The following is a 16,869-nucleotide window of genomic DNA, read 5'->3' as shown; positions in this document are numbered from 1 at the left end:
TCTTAGCTATGGAGAAAAGTGTGGTTTAGGTGTGTTGGAGAAAGAATTAAAAAGACATGAATGACAAAAGACAGCATGAACCCTAGTAACTGGTGGTCACTGGAAAGTTGGCAGAACAAGAGAACAGAGCTACACCTGGTCAAAAATTTAACCTTCCTTTGGGTTTTTGTGGTTCAGATGCTGATGTTTAGAGATAAACTGAAGAAATAATTCCTGATTATGAATGAGTTGGCTTTGTTCATTCTTTCTAAGTCAAAATTCCATGAGGATTTCAATTTCAGTGGCAAGCTAAGCTACATCCTTACTTGTGTTAAAATATGCTGGCATTTTGCAGAGTAGCTGAGTTATGACGACGAAAACAATTACTAGTATCATTTTTTCCTAGATGGTTTCCATGTTCCAAAGCCACATAAACACTTAATGGAGTCAGTACTAGTTAACTAGTCAGGCTAGTTAAGGTCTCTCCCCCAAAAGCAGTTAATGTATACAGAAACAGATAAAGGTCAAATCTGAGAACAGAAAAGTCCTGTCTGATTTGAAGCTGTTCAGTTACTTAGGTGGTTAAAAACCACAGTGTTCTGGTGGTTTGGAGTTTATTTTTGCTTTTCATGATCAGTAAGTAGTCTTTAGCTGTTGGTAAAAAAACCTGGACATTTGCTACTGTCAGCTAGAGCAGCATTAGGAAAGCTTAAGGGTTATACCTGTTGAATATTTTAGTTAGACTGTCAGAGCTCCCTCTTTTTTAATTGCTCAAGAGTTTAGGGCAGCCAGAAATGCATGACAACTTTTTATTTTTGTATCAAGTGTAACATTGCAAGTAACAGATAAAACTCGGTTTACTAGTCCCATAGTATACAGAACTGAAAAAATGCATTCTGCCATGCTGTAGGCACTGTGCGTAAGAACCTGGTCAAAACTTCAGTGCAATTGTGACTGGAAGAGCAAAGCAGTGCTATTACTGTTACATCTGTGTGTATCCCAGTGACCTTAATACATTTATGGTAAAGCAGAATGGCTACCACTCTAGTGTATGAGCAATCCCATGAATTAGATTTTACATCTAAAACAGCAAGCAAAGGAATCAATGCTAATCACCTTAATGAGGTGAGGTAACAAACCCAGTTTCAAGGAATATGTTGAGCCAATTGATCACAACAGAAGAAAATTTAAGCTGAAAATACCTGGTTTTATCTAGTAGGTAGAATTGGAAATTGGGCAGTTACAGGTGGCCCAAGGAATTCTGCTTCCTAGCTTTTGCTCAGTCTTCATCTGTAGCACTGCAGAGGCCTTCAGCCAAGAAGTTTTTCATCAAGCTACTAGCAAGTGTAACTGACCACCATCTACACCTTTCTAGCTGTTAGTTCTGGAACAAGTCCTTGCATCACCACTGTTGAGACAGGCACTTCTACTGAAGGTAGGTGTCAAGTTTCTTCTTGATGTTGTCAAAGGAATCCACTCCCATATAGTCAGCTTGGCCCTGTTCCCACCGTTCCTTGCGTTCTTCTGAAGATACAGTTGGTAATACTGGTGATGGTGCTGATATTGATATGTGGGACACTGCCTCTGTAACCTCTGCCTAAAAGGAAAGGCAGAGTAAAAATACAGAAATACTTTGCATAGCTAAAGCGAGCAACAGGTCTTAAAATGGGACAACGAAGTAGACGTTCTCATGCGCAGCAGCAAGCATTGCCAATGGGCAGGGATTGTGCAGCTTTCCTAGCAAAATAACAAAGCAGAGTTACAGAAGTTAGCAGGGAGGAAAAAAAAAGTAAAAGTTTAAGTTCTTCATACCTCTCTACAGAAGCCACAAGAGAAAGCCAGAGTATAGACCAAGCCTGATAGCTGCAAATAGTTCATTAGAAAAAATGTAAGATAAACAAGAGAAAGCACATCTTAAGGGATCAGTAACTTTGGTTTTAGAAAGGTTGAGAACTTAAACTGGCCCATGTACTATACTAAGACTAAAGTCTGCAGTCAGATGCAAGCTACTAGACTCTGTGAAGGAGAACTAGAGTTAGAAGCATAGCATTACTTTGGCCTTGATAAGTACTGGGATTCATCACTGCCAGCCTATGTTTGTATTCACTCTCTAGTTCTAGACTTACCTAGATCTGCTCACCATGCAAGGTCTGTATGTACACACTGCATGCTGAGCTGGGGTGGTTCTGCTTGAGAACCTTACTGGCTGCAACACATTAAGAGTTTCTTAGGGCCCTTCTCTGTATATATTAAAGAAGTTACTACAGCATAATTTCTGGTGCACCATTAGCTCTTCACATAGTTTGTTTTGGGCAAGCAGACAGCTAAGTTCAAGACCCCTATAGCATGCTTCTCTTCTGTAGTGTTTTTTTATTCCAAGCTTAAGAGAACAAAACCAAAAACCCCTGCATCCCACCAACTAAACCACACCCATGCTTTGAGTTGGGCAGCGGGAAAGGAAATCAGTGGAATGGTAAAGAACCTGTCATCCATACTTAAGTAGTTTGTACAAGAATATTAAAGCACGTACCATGTTTACACCTGTAGTAGCTTCTTCAACAATTCCATGCTGTTCTAGTAATGGTAAAACATTAGCTATATAGGCACCCCACCACATGTTGAGGAATTCTGGGTGAACTATTTTAGGGTCGTCCATGTTGCCTTTTATGCTTTTTGTTCTGGAGTCATATGTATAGTTCCATGGCTTTATGCTTCCGAGGAAATGCACCACTTTAGTATTTGCACCAAACCTGTTGGACAGAAAAAGTTAGAACCCACCGTTTGTGCAGGTGTCTAGAAAACAAAGAGTTTTGACTGGCAAACATTTTTTTATAACCTGCAGTTTCTGTAAGTGTCCAGAAAACAGAAATATTAATGTATTTAGGAGGCTAAGCACTAAATGATCAAACTGCCAATGCCTACTGGGACCAAAAGCATCACTATACAACAGAAAAAAATGCAAAACAATTTCTACATTACACTAGTCAGAATACAGCCAAAACCTAATGGTCTGGGCTATTTAAGTACTTACAGCCAACTCAAGTCTTTAGGTAGAGTGATGTCCAAAGCTCAGGAGAGAGCAGTCTCAAGCAGCCGTTGCAATCGGAACTGGTTTTAAAAGTGAAAAAGATTCTACTCCAAAGTCAGTGATCCAGATAATTAGGCATTACAAGCATTATGTAGAAAAGGGTGAGTGTTAAGAGTTACCCTTTTGGTTTACAGCCCTATAGAAATGGATCATTGGAAGGCCCTGCTGCAAGAAGGCTGTGCCCCTGCAAAATAATAGCTTTCTATAACCCACGCATTTCAGAGGACTTGTGATGGTGGTGCAGCAGGGTCTTGCTAGACAACCAACCTAAGTAATCTTAGTTTAGCCATGGGTGGGTTTGGTGGTAGTGGGTTTTTTTTTCTGTTTCTTTTAAAAAATTATTTTAAATCCATTTTCAATATGAACTTCTAGCTGTGTCCCAAATGTTACCAGTATGTTCTTTTCCACTAAGATGAGATGCACCCCTTTTTGAAGTAAAGAACACTAAAAGAGACAGCCTTAGTTCTGGAACCATAGAAAAATAGAATGGGAGTTCAGCTTGAGTCAGTTTTGTGAACAAGCAATACCAGTCTCTCTAGTAACAGCGACTGTCTCACCTAGTTCAGTTCATATCACATTAGGATTTCTTCTCAACACATGAGTAACATTATTAAAATAGATAATAATGCCAAACCAGTTTGTCTAACATTGTTAGCCACACCCTGGTCATTTTGACCAGGACTCAGACATTTAAGGAGTTTTACATATGGAGACAATGCAGGTATGTTTCAAAAAAATTTAGATTATTCAAAACAAGACAGTATGCATTTGGGTTGACATTTTTGTACTATTGTAAGATCCTTAACTGTATTTCAATATTTATGTTCAGTGTTTTGAGCACAACTGATCTTACTGCAGAATGAAAATATATGCATGTGTGAAACAAGGTCAAGTATTTGCACTAATTACAAGAAAAAAAAATCTGCCCAAGAGGTCAGTTCCTGGGATTTAACTTTAAACTCCATATGTCAAGATTTGACATAAGAGAACTACCTTAGTTTTATTAGCTGTCACAGCCCTACTTAACAGCCTGAGATTTCTTCATCTGAGGTGGCTGCTGCTGCTGAGGACACTGGTCATTGTTTAAAAAAAAAATCAAGGCTATTTAAGCTAGAGGATGCCTAAGAAGCTTTATGTTACAATTGCTGCAAAGGGAGAAGTGTGTTCTAATATTCTGTCCACTTAAGACCTGCACAACAGTTGGCAGATGCCAAGTTTCTACAATGTTTATAGTATCTGCTTTCTAGATACTTTCTAGATCTGCAAAACTTTCTTTGGACATTTAAGCTCAACTGTTAGGAAGCTTTATGTCCACAGTGGCCTCAGCAACTAATCCATCTTTCCCCATCTCCCAGAAAAGTCCTTCATCAATGTTTTGAAGTTAGAGAGCATTTGTCATGAATTGGCATTTTCCTTTGGAAAAAGGATTACTGAGACTGCTGTGAAATCTAGTCTCGCTGTACAAAGCTGCGAAAAACTTAGCTATTGATGTCAGTAGGTTTAAATTTCACTTTATTCCAACTGCTGATTATCAGGAGTGTAGCTGCTGATCTAACCAAGGGAAATTGTTCCACCTATTGAGCAGGGTATTCTACTTAAAGGGCTGCACTTCCAGCATTCTACTTCTGAAGGTCTGCTGAATTCAGTTAGGCCATTGATTCAGTCAGTTAAATGGAATTTTTGTCAGGAGCCCCCAGATCCAATTAGTCTTTTGTGGCAACAAGGTCATTTGTAAATTTAAGGTCATGTGACTAACCACCAGCCAGCCATGGAAAGACGACGTACGTTACAATAGACGTTAGCTTATCAAACGCTATCCAACTACTTAGTCATTCTTAGGCTTGCATATATTTCTTTAAATAAGTGTTCCACTTTTAGCATGACAGGATTTCAAATGGTATTCTGATCACAAGACATAGTTTGATCTTAAGCCAGCAACAGCCCTGCTTATGATAGCTGCTGCTTTGGACACTAGTAACCTGATGTCATTTAGAGATCAGACTGTTTTTATGCAATTGGTACTTCCCCTGCCCCCCTCCAACTTATGCAGCTCTTAACAGTTTCTGTGTAACATTTCAGTTTCCCATGCTTCCCCACCTTCCTCCTGTGCTTGTTATAATACTTTTGAGTGACCCTGCCACTGACATACAGTTTACTCACATGCCAAATCTAGTGCTGCTAGCTAGGGAGGATAGGGTAGTTTTCCTTACACAGGAAACATGCAATGGTGTGGTGACTGGCAGCAGTCTGTGTTCCATCTTGCTACTACTTAAGGAACTGTCTGAGACCTAGAAAGACTGTTGGGAGAGACTTCTAGCTTTATACAAGGTCTTTATTCACCATGTTTATTTCAATAGTATTAGTTGATTAGATGAACTGTAACTAATGGTTGTGAAATACCCTGAGGAATTTGAGTGAGGAAAGGGCAAGTTACCTAGGTGGGAACAATACCACCAGTGACATGCTGAAGTTCAGCTCAAGTTGATTCCAGAGCTGACTCAAGAGTTACTGCCTTTGGTTAGAGCTGTAATAGTATCCCATACTGGAGGAGTGGTTCTTCCTTTTGCAAGTGACCTGTCAAATGTGCTTACTCTAAATCAGCTTCAGTGTTACCACCAGGGACGAGTGGTTTTAAGCTCCACATACAGCTTTCTCCCTGCATTTATCATGAGGTGATTCATTTAATTAGTATTAAACTTTTTTTTTTGAGAGGAAACTATTATACCTTCTTTTAGTGACAATAATGGTCTCCCTTTAGAAAAATTGTGTAAATTCATATTGTGACTGTTTATTCTGTTACAAGAAGATTGTTTATACAAGCTCTGAAAGTCATCTTAGAATTTTGAACTTACGCTTTAAATGCTGGAAGGTAGGAATATACAGAAGTGCTGCTCAAATTATAAATAAACGGTAGATGTTTGCTCATGTCTGTTGTTGCCCAGCTGCTGAAGAAGGTGTTTAATAACCCCTGATCTGCACCTGAAAGAAAAAGCATTAATGGGCTACAAGCATCAGAAAGCTGTTTTAGGATCTTTTTCAATCACTCTACTAAGTAAGATTTGGTAATGCAGTTGTCGTGTCCGGTAGGAGTTTGGCACAGAGCACTAGAGTTCTATTTGTGAACAACCCTGTAAACCTTGCAGCCTTTGAAAATCCAAAACACAGAGAATTAAAAAGATAGTATGTGGGGTTACTTTTTGCAAAAAAAAGCAAGCTACTCACAAACCCTGCCATTCAGTTTCTTTTACAGCTTAAGTTCAAGCTGTATAAGGCAGCAAAAACCAGGACTTTACAGCCGAGTACTGTTCAGCTTCAGGAAAGCTGTAGCTCAAAAGATCAAGTGCCAAGGATTAGGTTTATTACTTATGCCTACAGATGTATGGCCAACATTTCAATGCCAGAGTTAGGGTATCAGCAGTCTGTTAGACCTGCAGTCCTGGATCCATCTGCCTGCACTGTGATCTGATAAGGAAAGCACATTCAGTCTTGGTGAGAACTCCAGTAAAACATCATCAAATCCCTTAACAGGCAATAGGCATTCCTAGTTCTGTACTAAAAGGTTGCTGACTAACCCTTAAGCAAGGATAGCAATATAAGTTATGGCCAGACCTACTGTGTTGGGAGAGGTCACCTCTTAGTTTGCAAGTAGAAGCTGAAACAAGGTCAAGTGAGTCTGAAGTTGTTTGATATGTCAGTAGTAGAGTAGCTACAGAAAGGTGTCTGGCCCAAAGCAGACTAGTTTATAAGCACCTACTGAGAAATAAAAACTACTACATTCTTCATTGTAGTGAATATACTGCAATGTCTTTAAGTTCCAATAGTTCCTCTTATTGAGGAGATTGAAGGGAGTCCCTCAACTTCCATTTGCTTTCTTCACCTGTAACTGCATTCACAAGTAGCATTGCTCAAGAGGAGGTAAATGCATAGCTTAGCTAGAAAAAAAAAAATGTTCTTTTTAATCTTTAATTTTCTAAAGCACTCAGTCTCTGCTGACTCAGGGAAGGGTTTTTTTGACTGGCCTATGATTAGATTTAGGGCAGTACTAAGGTTTACACCCTCATTGCTGTTTGAATTTTCTTTTTGCAACTGAACTATCTAGACACTGGGCATAAACTTAGACAGCACACTGACAAATATAAATTCTAAGTATCCTGTTACAGCTGTCAGCATACATGCAGATTGCAGAGTGAGAAATTGCCTAGAGACTCAGTCCAGTAATTTCAAACGTCTGACTTGCCTCCCAATGCATAAAGGCAGGAAAGCACTTCTGAAGAAGTCATGCCCATCACAAGAGAACAGAGAAACCAGACAAGTCCCCTGGTCTTTACTCAGCTGTGTTTCATCTTCACTTCTAAACTTAATGCTGTGTTAAGAATGCATATGTTAACAGTAAGATCATCTACAAGAGAAGGAAGTCTGGGGTGCCCTCTCAGCACAGATAGCTCATAACTGAAGGGGCAGCAACAATGTGTTTAACTTATTCTACAGGACCTCCTCTCACTCAGATTGTTTTACATACTCAGCTTTTTTCAGGTTGCATGCATTTGAACCAAAGCAGCCACTGAAAGCAACATTCAGCTGTCCCAGTTCAGACTTCAACAGTTGTCTTGTATAAACGAGACCTTAGATATAAGGTGAAAGAATCAGGCAGTAGTTACATTAGCTACTTATCTACAGATACAGTCCTGCTGCATTGTATCTCTATATGTAAAAGCAACCAATCCCAGGCTAAAGAGTCAAAGGATTGTCAAAGGAATAGCAATGTTCTTAAGTACTACCAGATTTCTTTTAAAACCAACTCCACTAATTTTTGATAGTATCTAGAATTATTGCATGACATATTCCTCGTTCACGTAAACAAAGCAGTTGTCTACATAAGTAGCCAGTGCTCCACCATTTCTAGACAACAGCATTACAGAGGAGGCATCTGTCTGCTGTTATAAACATTAAACACTCTGGAAGGTCTTGCATTCCCTAGTTACTACTACTGCAGATGGGGTGTTTAGAGCTTGACTTCAATTATGCATACCCTGGGAGCTTGAGTTTGCATCCCTGGGTCCTATTAAGGGCAGCGACCCTTCACAGGTGTTTCTCTCACAAAAAGTTTCCTGGAAACCTCTATTATGGTCTAGATCGATTTAGGTTTAGATCCCCTTTCTCCCCGAGTTCATGAACTGAGCAGCAGCTTATGCAGGTAGTGCAAGTCTGCATGGTCTCATTACTCACATCAGGGCTACCATTTAAGAACAAAAGAATAAATTTTAAAGCTGAAATACAAATTACAGTTCTAGAAATTTGGTACCTAAACCAATAACCCACCATTTTTGCTGTTAAGACCTGCAACGATTGCTTCACGTTTAGGACACTGAGGAAGTTTCACCATCGTGTGGCTTGAGTTTTTGAGTCAGAAAGTATATTGTGGAAGCAGTTCTATCCTTTTAAAGCACAGGGGCCTTAGACCTAGAAGATGGCTCTGCTAGCAGTCAAGCACAAAGCTCAGAGGAGACACTTACCAAGTCTTGCATGATCCTGGAGCTACTCAACAGTCAGATGTGGGTTTGTTTGGGTTTTTTTTGGTTGGTTGGGGTTTTTAAAATGCAAAAATTGAGTACTGTGCTACAGCTTTTGCCATAGCTGGTGATCAATTTACACCTAACATTTGAGAGCACTCCCAGAGCTACTGACTGCTACCTTGTCAGTAGCAAGGTACAGACAGACCCTTCATTATGCTGCAGTACTCATTTTCACTAGAATTTATTCATATGGTAGCATTAAGAATCCAGCTGCGACTAATGTTCTTTAGGAGGCCACATAGGAACAGGAATTACTCTGCAGACTAGGAGTAACATCTAGAATTTTTACTTTTTACAAAGTACTGAAAGGTAAGTCAACAGGATGGCTAATTACTTTCTATTAAGAGTTCCATTTTGTGGTCTTATTTATGTAGTTTTCCGTAGCTTTTTCAGTTAGACTTTGTTTTGTACCACAGTAGTTACATAATGAAATTTAGTGACAGGAGGCAGTGAGTGTCATTCAGAAGCCTTTAACTATAGCAGTCTTCAAGCGACATGTGCATTTACTGCAGTGGTAACAGATTTGGGAGACGTACAGGAGAGCAGAACTTGGCTTCTCAAATCTGGCACAGCGGCCAATCCCAAGTGACCTATAGTGGGAAGCAGCCAAGGCTACGTGCACTTGATATTGGGAAAAAGACAGTCACCACCCTGTAATGACAGGAAGCTATCACAGAGCATACAAAGAGGTAGTTGCATCTTCAAATGTTTGTTTCTCTTGAAGCTGCACTCAAGTTGATCAGTACTCTTCTTCCACAGCAACTTGAGTTAGCATAAAACGTTCAAGTCCTGAGTGTTAGGAATGCATAAAGCATAGTACTGCTGTTTCATGTGCTAATGCATGCACTGTGCTTGCTCCATCTTAAGATTTCTTGTTACATGAATCTATATCACTAATGCTTACAGCTACTAGTTTTGAGCCCAAACTCCTAGGGTTTTTTTTATTTCATGAAGCCTGAAAAAAGTAAGTTTACTACATATTGTAATGATAGCCTCTGTGGTGAGAAGGATATAGTTTTTGTGCCGTTGCTTTTGTGTTGTGTAAGCCATCCCAACCACTATTAGCATTTTGGCCTAACTTATATTGAAATACAAATTAATACATACCATCAAAGCTGCCTTTCTCTGTGGCAAACTGTAACAGCTGATTGTATGTTTCAATGGAAGGTCGGTAAACAAAAACTCCAGAATTAAAACAGTCAGGCCAGCCTGGATCTGGTGCTGCAGACAGCTCTTCTCTCTCAAAAAGCTCATCGATATTTGACAAAACCTAGTTGTAAACGGGGTAAAAAAAAAATTGTTTTCTGGTTTTTAGGTTAGGAAATGGGGTATCGTGTTTGAATGGATTTTGACATCCACCTTGAGACATGAAAGAAAGTTCTCTTATCGATGATCTTGTGTTATGGAAGACAATACTTTATGGAGATAGTCCCCACAGACTATGTTACAATTAATTTAGGTAAAAAGAGGCACATACATTTTTAGAGTTACTGATCCAAATAGAAAAAAGGCCTCTATTGCCCCTTCTCTTAAAAAAAAAAAGATATACCACTCCTCCTCCCCCCGCTCCAAAAAAAAAAACCCCAAACAACAAAACCAGAAACAGCCCACAAAAATCCAACAACCCCCATACCAGGTCATTAAGAGGTACCATGAGACATGACCACTAACCATTGTGTCTGCATCCATGAAGACGCATTTTGAAAACTGTGTCAGTTCCCAGCAGTGAAGCTTTGTTAGTGTGACACCCAGCTCAGGTCTTTTCATTAACGCCAAGTGTGCTGAATCCCCACTATCCAAGACGTTTACCAATATGACTTCATCAAAGACTTTTTCCAGCACTCTCCTGGGGAAAGAGTCAATTGCCAAGAGGTAGTTCTATTGTTATGCCAGCACCATACCATGTGACAGTTTCCATAAAAAGAAGTGGAATAACAGGGAAGCTGGCAGTGTTTCTTGTGCCAGGTAGAGAATCTTGACTGCATGTGTTGTCACGCACAAGGACACCTGCCTGCCTCAAGGTTTCTAGTTCGTAATGGGCACATTTTGGGAAACAAAGAAGTTTGGGGTTTTTTTTTTTTTCTTCCACAAGCAGGGCTTTAGCTCACATTGCTACCAAGTCCAGTACGTCATGGCTACATAGTACAAATTTTCCGCACAGCTTTTTTTCAGCCACACTCTGATTTTTGGCAAGTTAACAGTCTACTTTGAGCAGGCAATTAAAAAAATGGGAAGCTGTTAGAGTAGCTTGAGCAGGATAGCAGCTGAATTCTAAAGAGCTGAAACAGAAGTTTATGCAATAGTTACAACAACACTGTTCTGGATTTGTGACTGTTAGGGACATCTGATTAAACCCAGTTGCTAAAGCTTTCTTTATCCTATAAAGTTTTAAAGACTCACTTAATAATGGCTGTGGGTACAGCAGTGTTTTGACCCAGTATCATGTTCACCTAAGGGTGAAAAACTTTCAGACACTGTAGTGAAATCCTGTGGCAGATATCCAAGCTTTACTTTACCGTCAGTTCTCTTAGTTCAAGAGAGGTTAAGGAGTTCATGCTGCTTAAAATATGAAGCATCTGTGAAGTCTCACTATTCTACAGTGTATCTTGAATGCTCAGCAATTAATTATCAGTACAATTTGAGCCACAGAGCTTGTAAATGAGTTTTAGAACTGTGCCTTGCAAGGCTGTCTATACTGACAGTTTGGTATGGACAGTCGCTTCTGAACTTAAGACATATCTTGTTAGTGGGCGCAGAGTGAGGCAGTTCCAGTTACGCCACTAGGTCGGTAGGTATCACTGGTCTGAGGGCATAGTACTAGCTGGCTTGCACTAGCATATAAAGACATTTATGACTCATCTTAAAAGAGCACACTCACCTAATAGGCCAGAATGGATGTTCCTATATGTAATGTCTTTATATCTATAAGGCTGTTTAGTTGCCGAGAGACTCCAGGGAGAGTCACTCCATTTATTATCGAGCTGCTTCTCTACTGTCTATAAATTGAGAGATCTTTTCAGAAGAACTTCCCTGTGTAGAGAATCTTGGCCTACCATCTGTAGTTCATGCAGCTATTCAGTTAACTGGGTTTTTACCCTCCTCTTACATGTGGAAAGAGCACCCAGTCCACTCCATACTGAGACTATTCTAGAGAGGCTGTGGGAAGTGGTTGCCTGTTAATTTGTTGTACTATGGTGACCTCATGAGATGCCTCTGTTGATCTGCTGATTTGACATACTCAGTGCTACTTTAGTTCTGCTCATTTTCTTCTCTCATGATAAAATTTGATTTGAAGTGTCTGCTAGATTTCAAGAGAGCTTGTGTCACATTATCTTAATCAGGAATGCTTCTGCAAGACAAATAAATACCAATCCCCTACTCCCACCTCCACATGCATACACACAGCACTAACGAACGCACAGGCAATATTGTATTGTTGGACAGTTCTAAGTAGGACTATGAAAGAGCAAAGATCCAGTTGAATATCAAGTCACAGTTTAGTGCTCTAACTACAGTATTTGTTAACTCATTGTATGGAAGAAAGAAAAAAAAACCCAACAACCAGTTTCATGTTTGAAGAACTTACAGAATTCTAGATAAGTTGAAATCTGCTAAGCTTAGCTGTTAGGATTCCAGAGTTTTGGAAGGTTACTATTAAGGAATTTAACTTCCATTTTTCAACCTTCACATCAGCAGGAACTGTGGCAGTTTGAAGTATATAAGTGACCTTACCTCATAAGATCTGAGACCTGAGGAGTTATGAGTGCAGTCAGCTTCCTTGTTGTTCTGTACTGTTGCAAGGATGAACCAAGTACCAGTGCTCCTTTCACATAGGAGTCATTTGTGGCTAGAGTCACAAAAGACTGGTCTGGAAGAAATGAACTTGGTCAAGTTAGCATGATCCACTACTTGATTCTGAGACAAATATACTAGAAACCTAGTATTGTTAGGTAATCATGCTGTGAGACCTCTAAGATGTGCCCTTTAACTCTGTGTATTGGGCCTGCCTACATGGCTGAATGAAACAGATTATGCTTGCATAGCTATACTGGCTATTAACTTGACACATGGCAAAATGCAGTAACAGACACAAAATCAAGACTTGCTGCAAGAGAAAACCAGTTCCAGTTTGCCCGCAGGTTAAGTAAGTCACGCCAAATGTTAGAGACAATCCAAAAGGTTTGAAGAGCCTTATTCTGGCAATTAATATACTATTTTTAAGCTAAAAGTACTGGGAGTCAGTGAGCTTGCATTTGGTCTAAAGTTAGTAACAGTAGTTTTGTAGAGTTACTCTAGGTTCAGCTCTCAACCCTGAAGCTAGAGCAGCATAAAACTTACGTTTCATTTTCAAATTAAAGTAAGCATTAAATTAGATCTTGGACAACAGTATTAAGTTTTGCTAGCTCAGGATTTTGCAGATGAGTTGTTCTGCAACCCATGGCTGCAGCTCTATCACAAGAATGCAAGATTTAAATGGGAAGTAACCAGTAATACGATAAGCAATTTAAGACTTGCAGCAACAGTTTTTGCTCTTCAAGCAAAAAGAGGTAAGGTTGGATTGTTACTATACAGTATAATCTTCTGCCCCAGCTGTATTTTAAAAATAAATTAAGATGGATCGCTTTGTCATATACTGGTAATTGAGGCCATATAATATAAGCTTTGCATTCTTTCAGTTGTCATGTTGTGTTAAACTGCCAGGGTGGGACTGACAAAAGCAGACAACTAACTTCTAAACTTCTTCAGTTCACTGTTAACTATTGTCATGTGGCCTGTTAACTATAATCATGTTGTACTCCTTTCCAAGCTACAGCGCTTTATATAAAAAGTGTGCTCTTTTCCACCAAGCCATTTTTGACACCATCAACAAAATAGTTTCTTCCTAAGGAATTTCAAGAGTAGATTTGCACTTTTAAATTTATTTTAGCAACTGTGTTTTCTTTTCTTTACAGAAGTTAACTAGGTTAGATCAGGATTGAGAGTGAGGGTTCTGTACGCTTAAAGGCTAACTATCAAGTCTAGTAGTAAAATTAAAATACTGACTGCACTACTTTCAGAGAGATTGTCGAGACAGTCATCATCAAGATCATTTTAACTTAATACCATTTTAACAGTTGATGACAGAAAGTCATATTCCATAATTGTCTATAAGCTCTGCAGACCTGGTTTGCAAGCTCTACAGACAGCTACAAAACCTTCTATTTTGCTTAGCAGCAAAACCAACTAGTCCCAAGGGATTTAGATTATAGTGGTCAATTACAAAGTTCAAAAAAGCTTCTACAATGCCAGGAATAAAGATTTTTTTTTCCCCAGTTCACTTTAGCTACCAATTTCAAATAGTTCATATAATTCAGCAAATCTACAGAACAATTTTGCATTTCTTTGAAGCTTTACAAATGGCGAGTGTGTAGCATTTTAAGCTGTGTGAACATCCTCCTAATAGGGCTGCATTTTTCATTACTTAATTTGCATGTTACTCCTCAACTACTCAATACACAGAAGTCTGCCACTCTGTGCTGACAGTCAGCTCACTAAAAATCCAGTGTTGACACAGTGGGCTTGTGCTCATGTTGGTGGGGGGTTTTTTTCCCCATAAGTGTAAGACTAATTCTTAAAGTGACCTTGCCACTGAAAGACTAGTCTTTTTCATTAAACTGTTAACAGGCATACTTCTACCACGTCTCCTCATCCTACTGGAACTATCTGCACACAAAGGTCTTAGAGAAATAATGTCAATTTAATGGAGTAAAGGCTAAGCAGCCCCCTATTACATCCCAACTGCAGTAGGAAATTTTATGACTGCTTGACAGGAGGAGGATACTGGCAACTTGTAGAGCATCCAAGTCAGTACAGCTTTCCAACGTTTTGAATAAGCTACGTCCTATTTCATACCTTCTCTAAAGCACATGCAGACATGTTACGTATGAGTCCATACCACAAAATAGGCAAGACCAGTTGCTGCTTAATATAGAAGTTACATCTGCAAGAGACCGGTCCATTCTACCTAAGCCACAAGTATTGCTGTTACATGGGTTCTCCCTTCCCATCTCTCCCCCTTCTCCCTTCTCTGTAAACATTTCCTCCACAGCAGGTCATGTTCACACAGCAGTCACTGTCACTCCCTAAAACATACCGAACTATTAGTAACAGTGCGGCTGCAACAACACAGAGAACGTGAGGCAGTTGCACAGCTTCGTAATTGATTTATCCAGGCAAAACCGAGCTACTTCAGAGACATCCTTGGCTGCCGAGTTCACAGGCTGCAGTATCTGTACACTTTGCACTAGCCCCTGCACGCCTGAGAGCATCCTGGGATACTCAGCCAGGCGCAATCTTTCATCTGACACGTGCAGGAGGGGACTAGAGTGCTTTCCCCAGAACTTTTAAAACTGCCCCCGGACGCATTTTCCTAGGCAGAGCCGGAGTTCACAAGTGTTTCCCTGTTCTCTGAGTTAGGTACTAGTACATCCGACTTTTTTTTTTTTTTTTTTTTTGACTATAGGATTCTTAAAGAGACAGGAGCATCTAATCAAGACGTGCATCGGGAGGCAGAGCACTAGACTTCCTACAGCCTTCCAGATCTCAAAGGGGAACCGACTCCGTCCACGGCTTCAGGTAAAATGAGAATCGGGGGAAAAAAAAATCCAGAAGAAAAAACCAAGGCATACTTGAAGAGGGGGTAGGGAATTGCTCATTGCGAAGTATCAAAACGCACCGAAGTTACACGCGCCCTTCAGCCTTTCAGGAGAGGGCTGGATTCCCTCCTGCCCGCCGCCACATCCCTCCCGTCAGGGACGGAGCCCTGGGCCGGGCTCCGAGGCGGGCGGCGTGCAGCGACGCCGAATCGACAGCGGCCCCAGCCGCATCCCCCCCCCGCCCCGCCGCCGGCAGGGCCACCCCCCCCGACCAGGCGCGGCGCGGCGCGGCCCGGCCCGCCCCCCGCCCCGCCAGCGGGGACCGTGCACCGGCTCCGCGGCCGCAGCCCGGTGTCCTGGGGAGGTGTGTCGGCGCGCACTGACCTGCCATGGTGCCAGCTCCGCGGAACGGCCGCGCTCCGGGCGCTGCGCACCGCCCGGCCCTTATATAGGGGCGGGGCCACGCGCCGCACGCCCCTGGCCGCGGGCGCAGGCCCCGCCCCAAGGAATCCCGCGCCGCCGCGGGGTGGGGTCTCCGCCATGGTCTCTCGCGGCGGTGGCACGTCATCCCTCCTTCGGCCGCGGGGGGGGCCGCGCTGTAACGGCCTCCCGCGGCCCGCGGAGCGCCCCGGGGTTGCGAGCCCTCCTCGGGCTGCCGCGGGGGGAAGGAGGGACGCCCCCTCCCCGGCCCGGAGCCGGCTGTGGGGAGCGCGTGCTCGGCCTCACAGCCGCTCGAGGGAAGCGCGCGCTGGGCGTCCGACCCTGGCGCCGCCGCAAAATGGCAGCTGGGGCCGGCGCTGCCGGGAGGAGCAGCGCGGGCCGGGCGCGGCGGGCAGCGCCCTTGGGCGGTGGTCGCTGCAGGGGGCTGCGCCGTGGCGGGAGGGGCCCCAGAAAAGGTGCGAGGCGAGTGCGCTCCTTCGGAGGCTTACAGCGTCCCGCCGCTGTTAGGTCGGCAGGACGGGTGCTGTTGGAAGCGCACCTCTGGGGAGGCTGTGTCAGCAGGTGAGAGGAGGAGGTAGGCCCGTACTTAGATATTTTCTTTATGGCTCGAGCTCAGTCCTTAAATTTAAGCTGTACCTTTTCAGGAATATAGGGAGGGTGCTAATAATTTTCTTGTGTTCTGTGTCACCCTTGCAAGCTTTACGAGTGTTAAAGACTCCAGTACGGGTTCTTTGTTACACAACTCTTTTATCTACTAGTCAAAGCTAAGCAATTAAAGATGATGACAAGTAGTGAAGGATGTAGATATACACAATACCAGTAACTGAAGAGATGAGTTAGTCCAAAGAATCAGAGAGCAACAGACTGTCTGAGGCTGTCGGGGAGCTCTGTATGTCGTCTGGTCCAACCCCCTGCTCAGGCAGGGCCACCCAGAGCCCCGTGCCCAAGACCATGTCCAGACGGCTTCTGAACACCTCCAGGGGTGGAGACTCCACCACCTCCCTGGGCAGCCTGTGCCGGTGCTCGGTCACCCGCACAGTGACAAAGTGTTTCCTGGTGCTCAGAGGGACACTCCTGCGTGTCGGTGTGTGCCCACGGCCGCCGGTCCCGTCCCTGGGCACCCCTGGGAAGAGCCTGGCTGCGTCCCCGATGC

At 42.3% G+C, this 16,869-nt stretch overlaps 1 protein-coding gene across 2 annotated transcripts; it reads right to left on the bottom strand.

Moving 5' to 3' along the window:
* Window positions 1-774: 774 nt before the first annotated feature.
* On the bottom strand, window positions 775-15,736 carry GYG1 (glycogenin 1). 2 transcript variants are annotated; one of them, XM_074878294.1, is made up of 8 exons: window positions 15,660-15,736; window positions 12,373-12,508; window positions 10,312-10,486; window positions 9,748-9,910; window positions 5,920-6,046; window positions 2,510-2,729; window positions 1,792-1,842; window positions 775-1,576 (listed from the first exon to the last, which is right to left on the bottom strand). In XM_074878294.1, the coding sequence occupies exons 1-8, from the start codon at window positions 15,664-15,666 to the stop codon at window positions 1,406-1,408; spliced, it is 1,050 nt and encodes a 349-aa protein (XP_074734395.1). In that variant the 5' UTR covers window positions 15,667-15,736; the 3' UTR covers window positions 775-1,405. The 2 variants fall into 2 exon arrangements, with proteins under 2 accessions (XP_074734395.1, XP_074734394.1); XM_074878293.1 differs by lacking the exon at window positions 1,792-1,842.
* Between the last annotated feature and the right edge of the window lie 1,133 nt (window positions 15,737-16,869).

Source organism: Strix uralensis, chromosome 9 (assembly GCF_047716275.1).
Source record: "Strix uralensis isolate ZFMK-TIS-50842 chromosome 9, bStrUra1, whole genome shotgun sequence".
NCBI lineage: Eukaryota > Metazoa > Chordata > Aves > Strigiformes > Strigidae > Strix > Strix uralensis.
The sequence above is the reverse complement of the archived record's forward strand: the minus strand, read 5'-3'. Positions and strand labels throughout refer to the sequence as shown.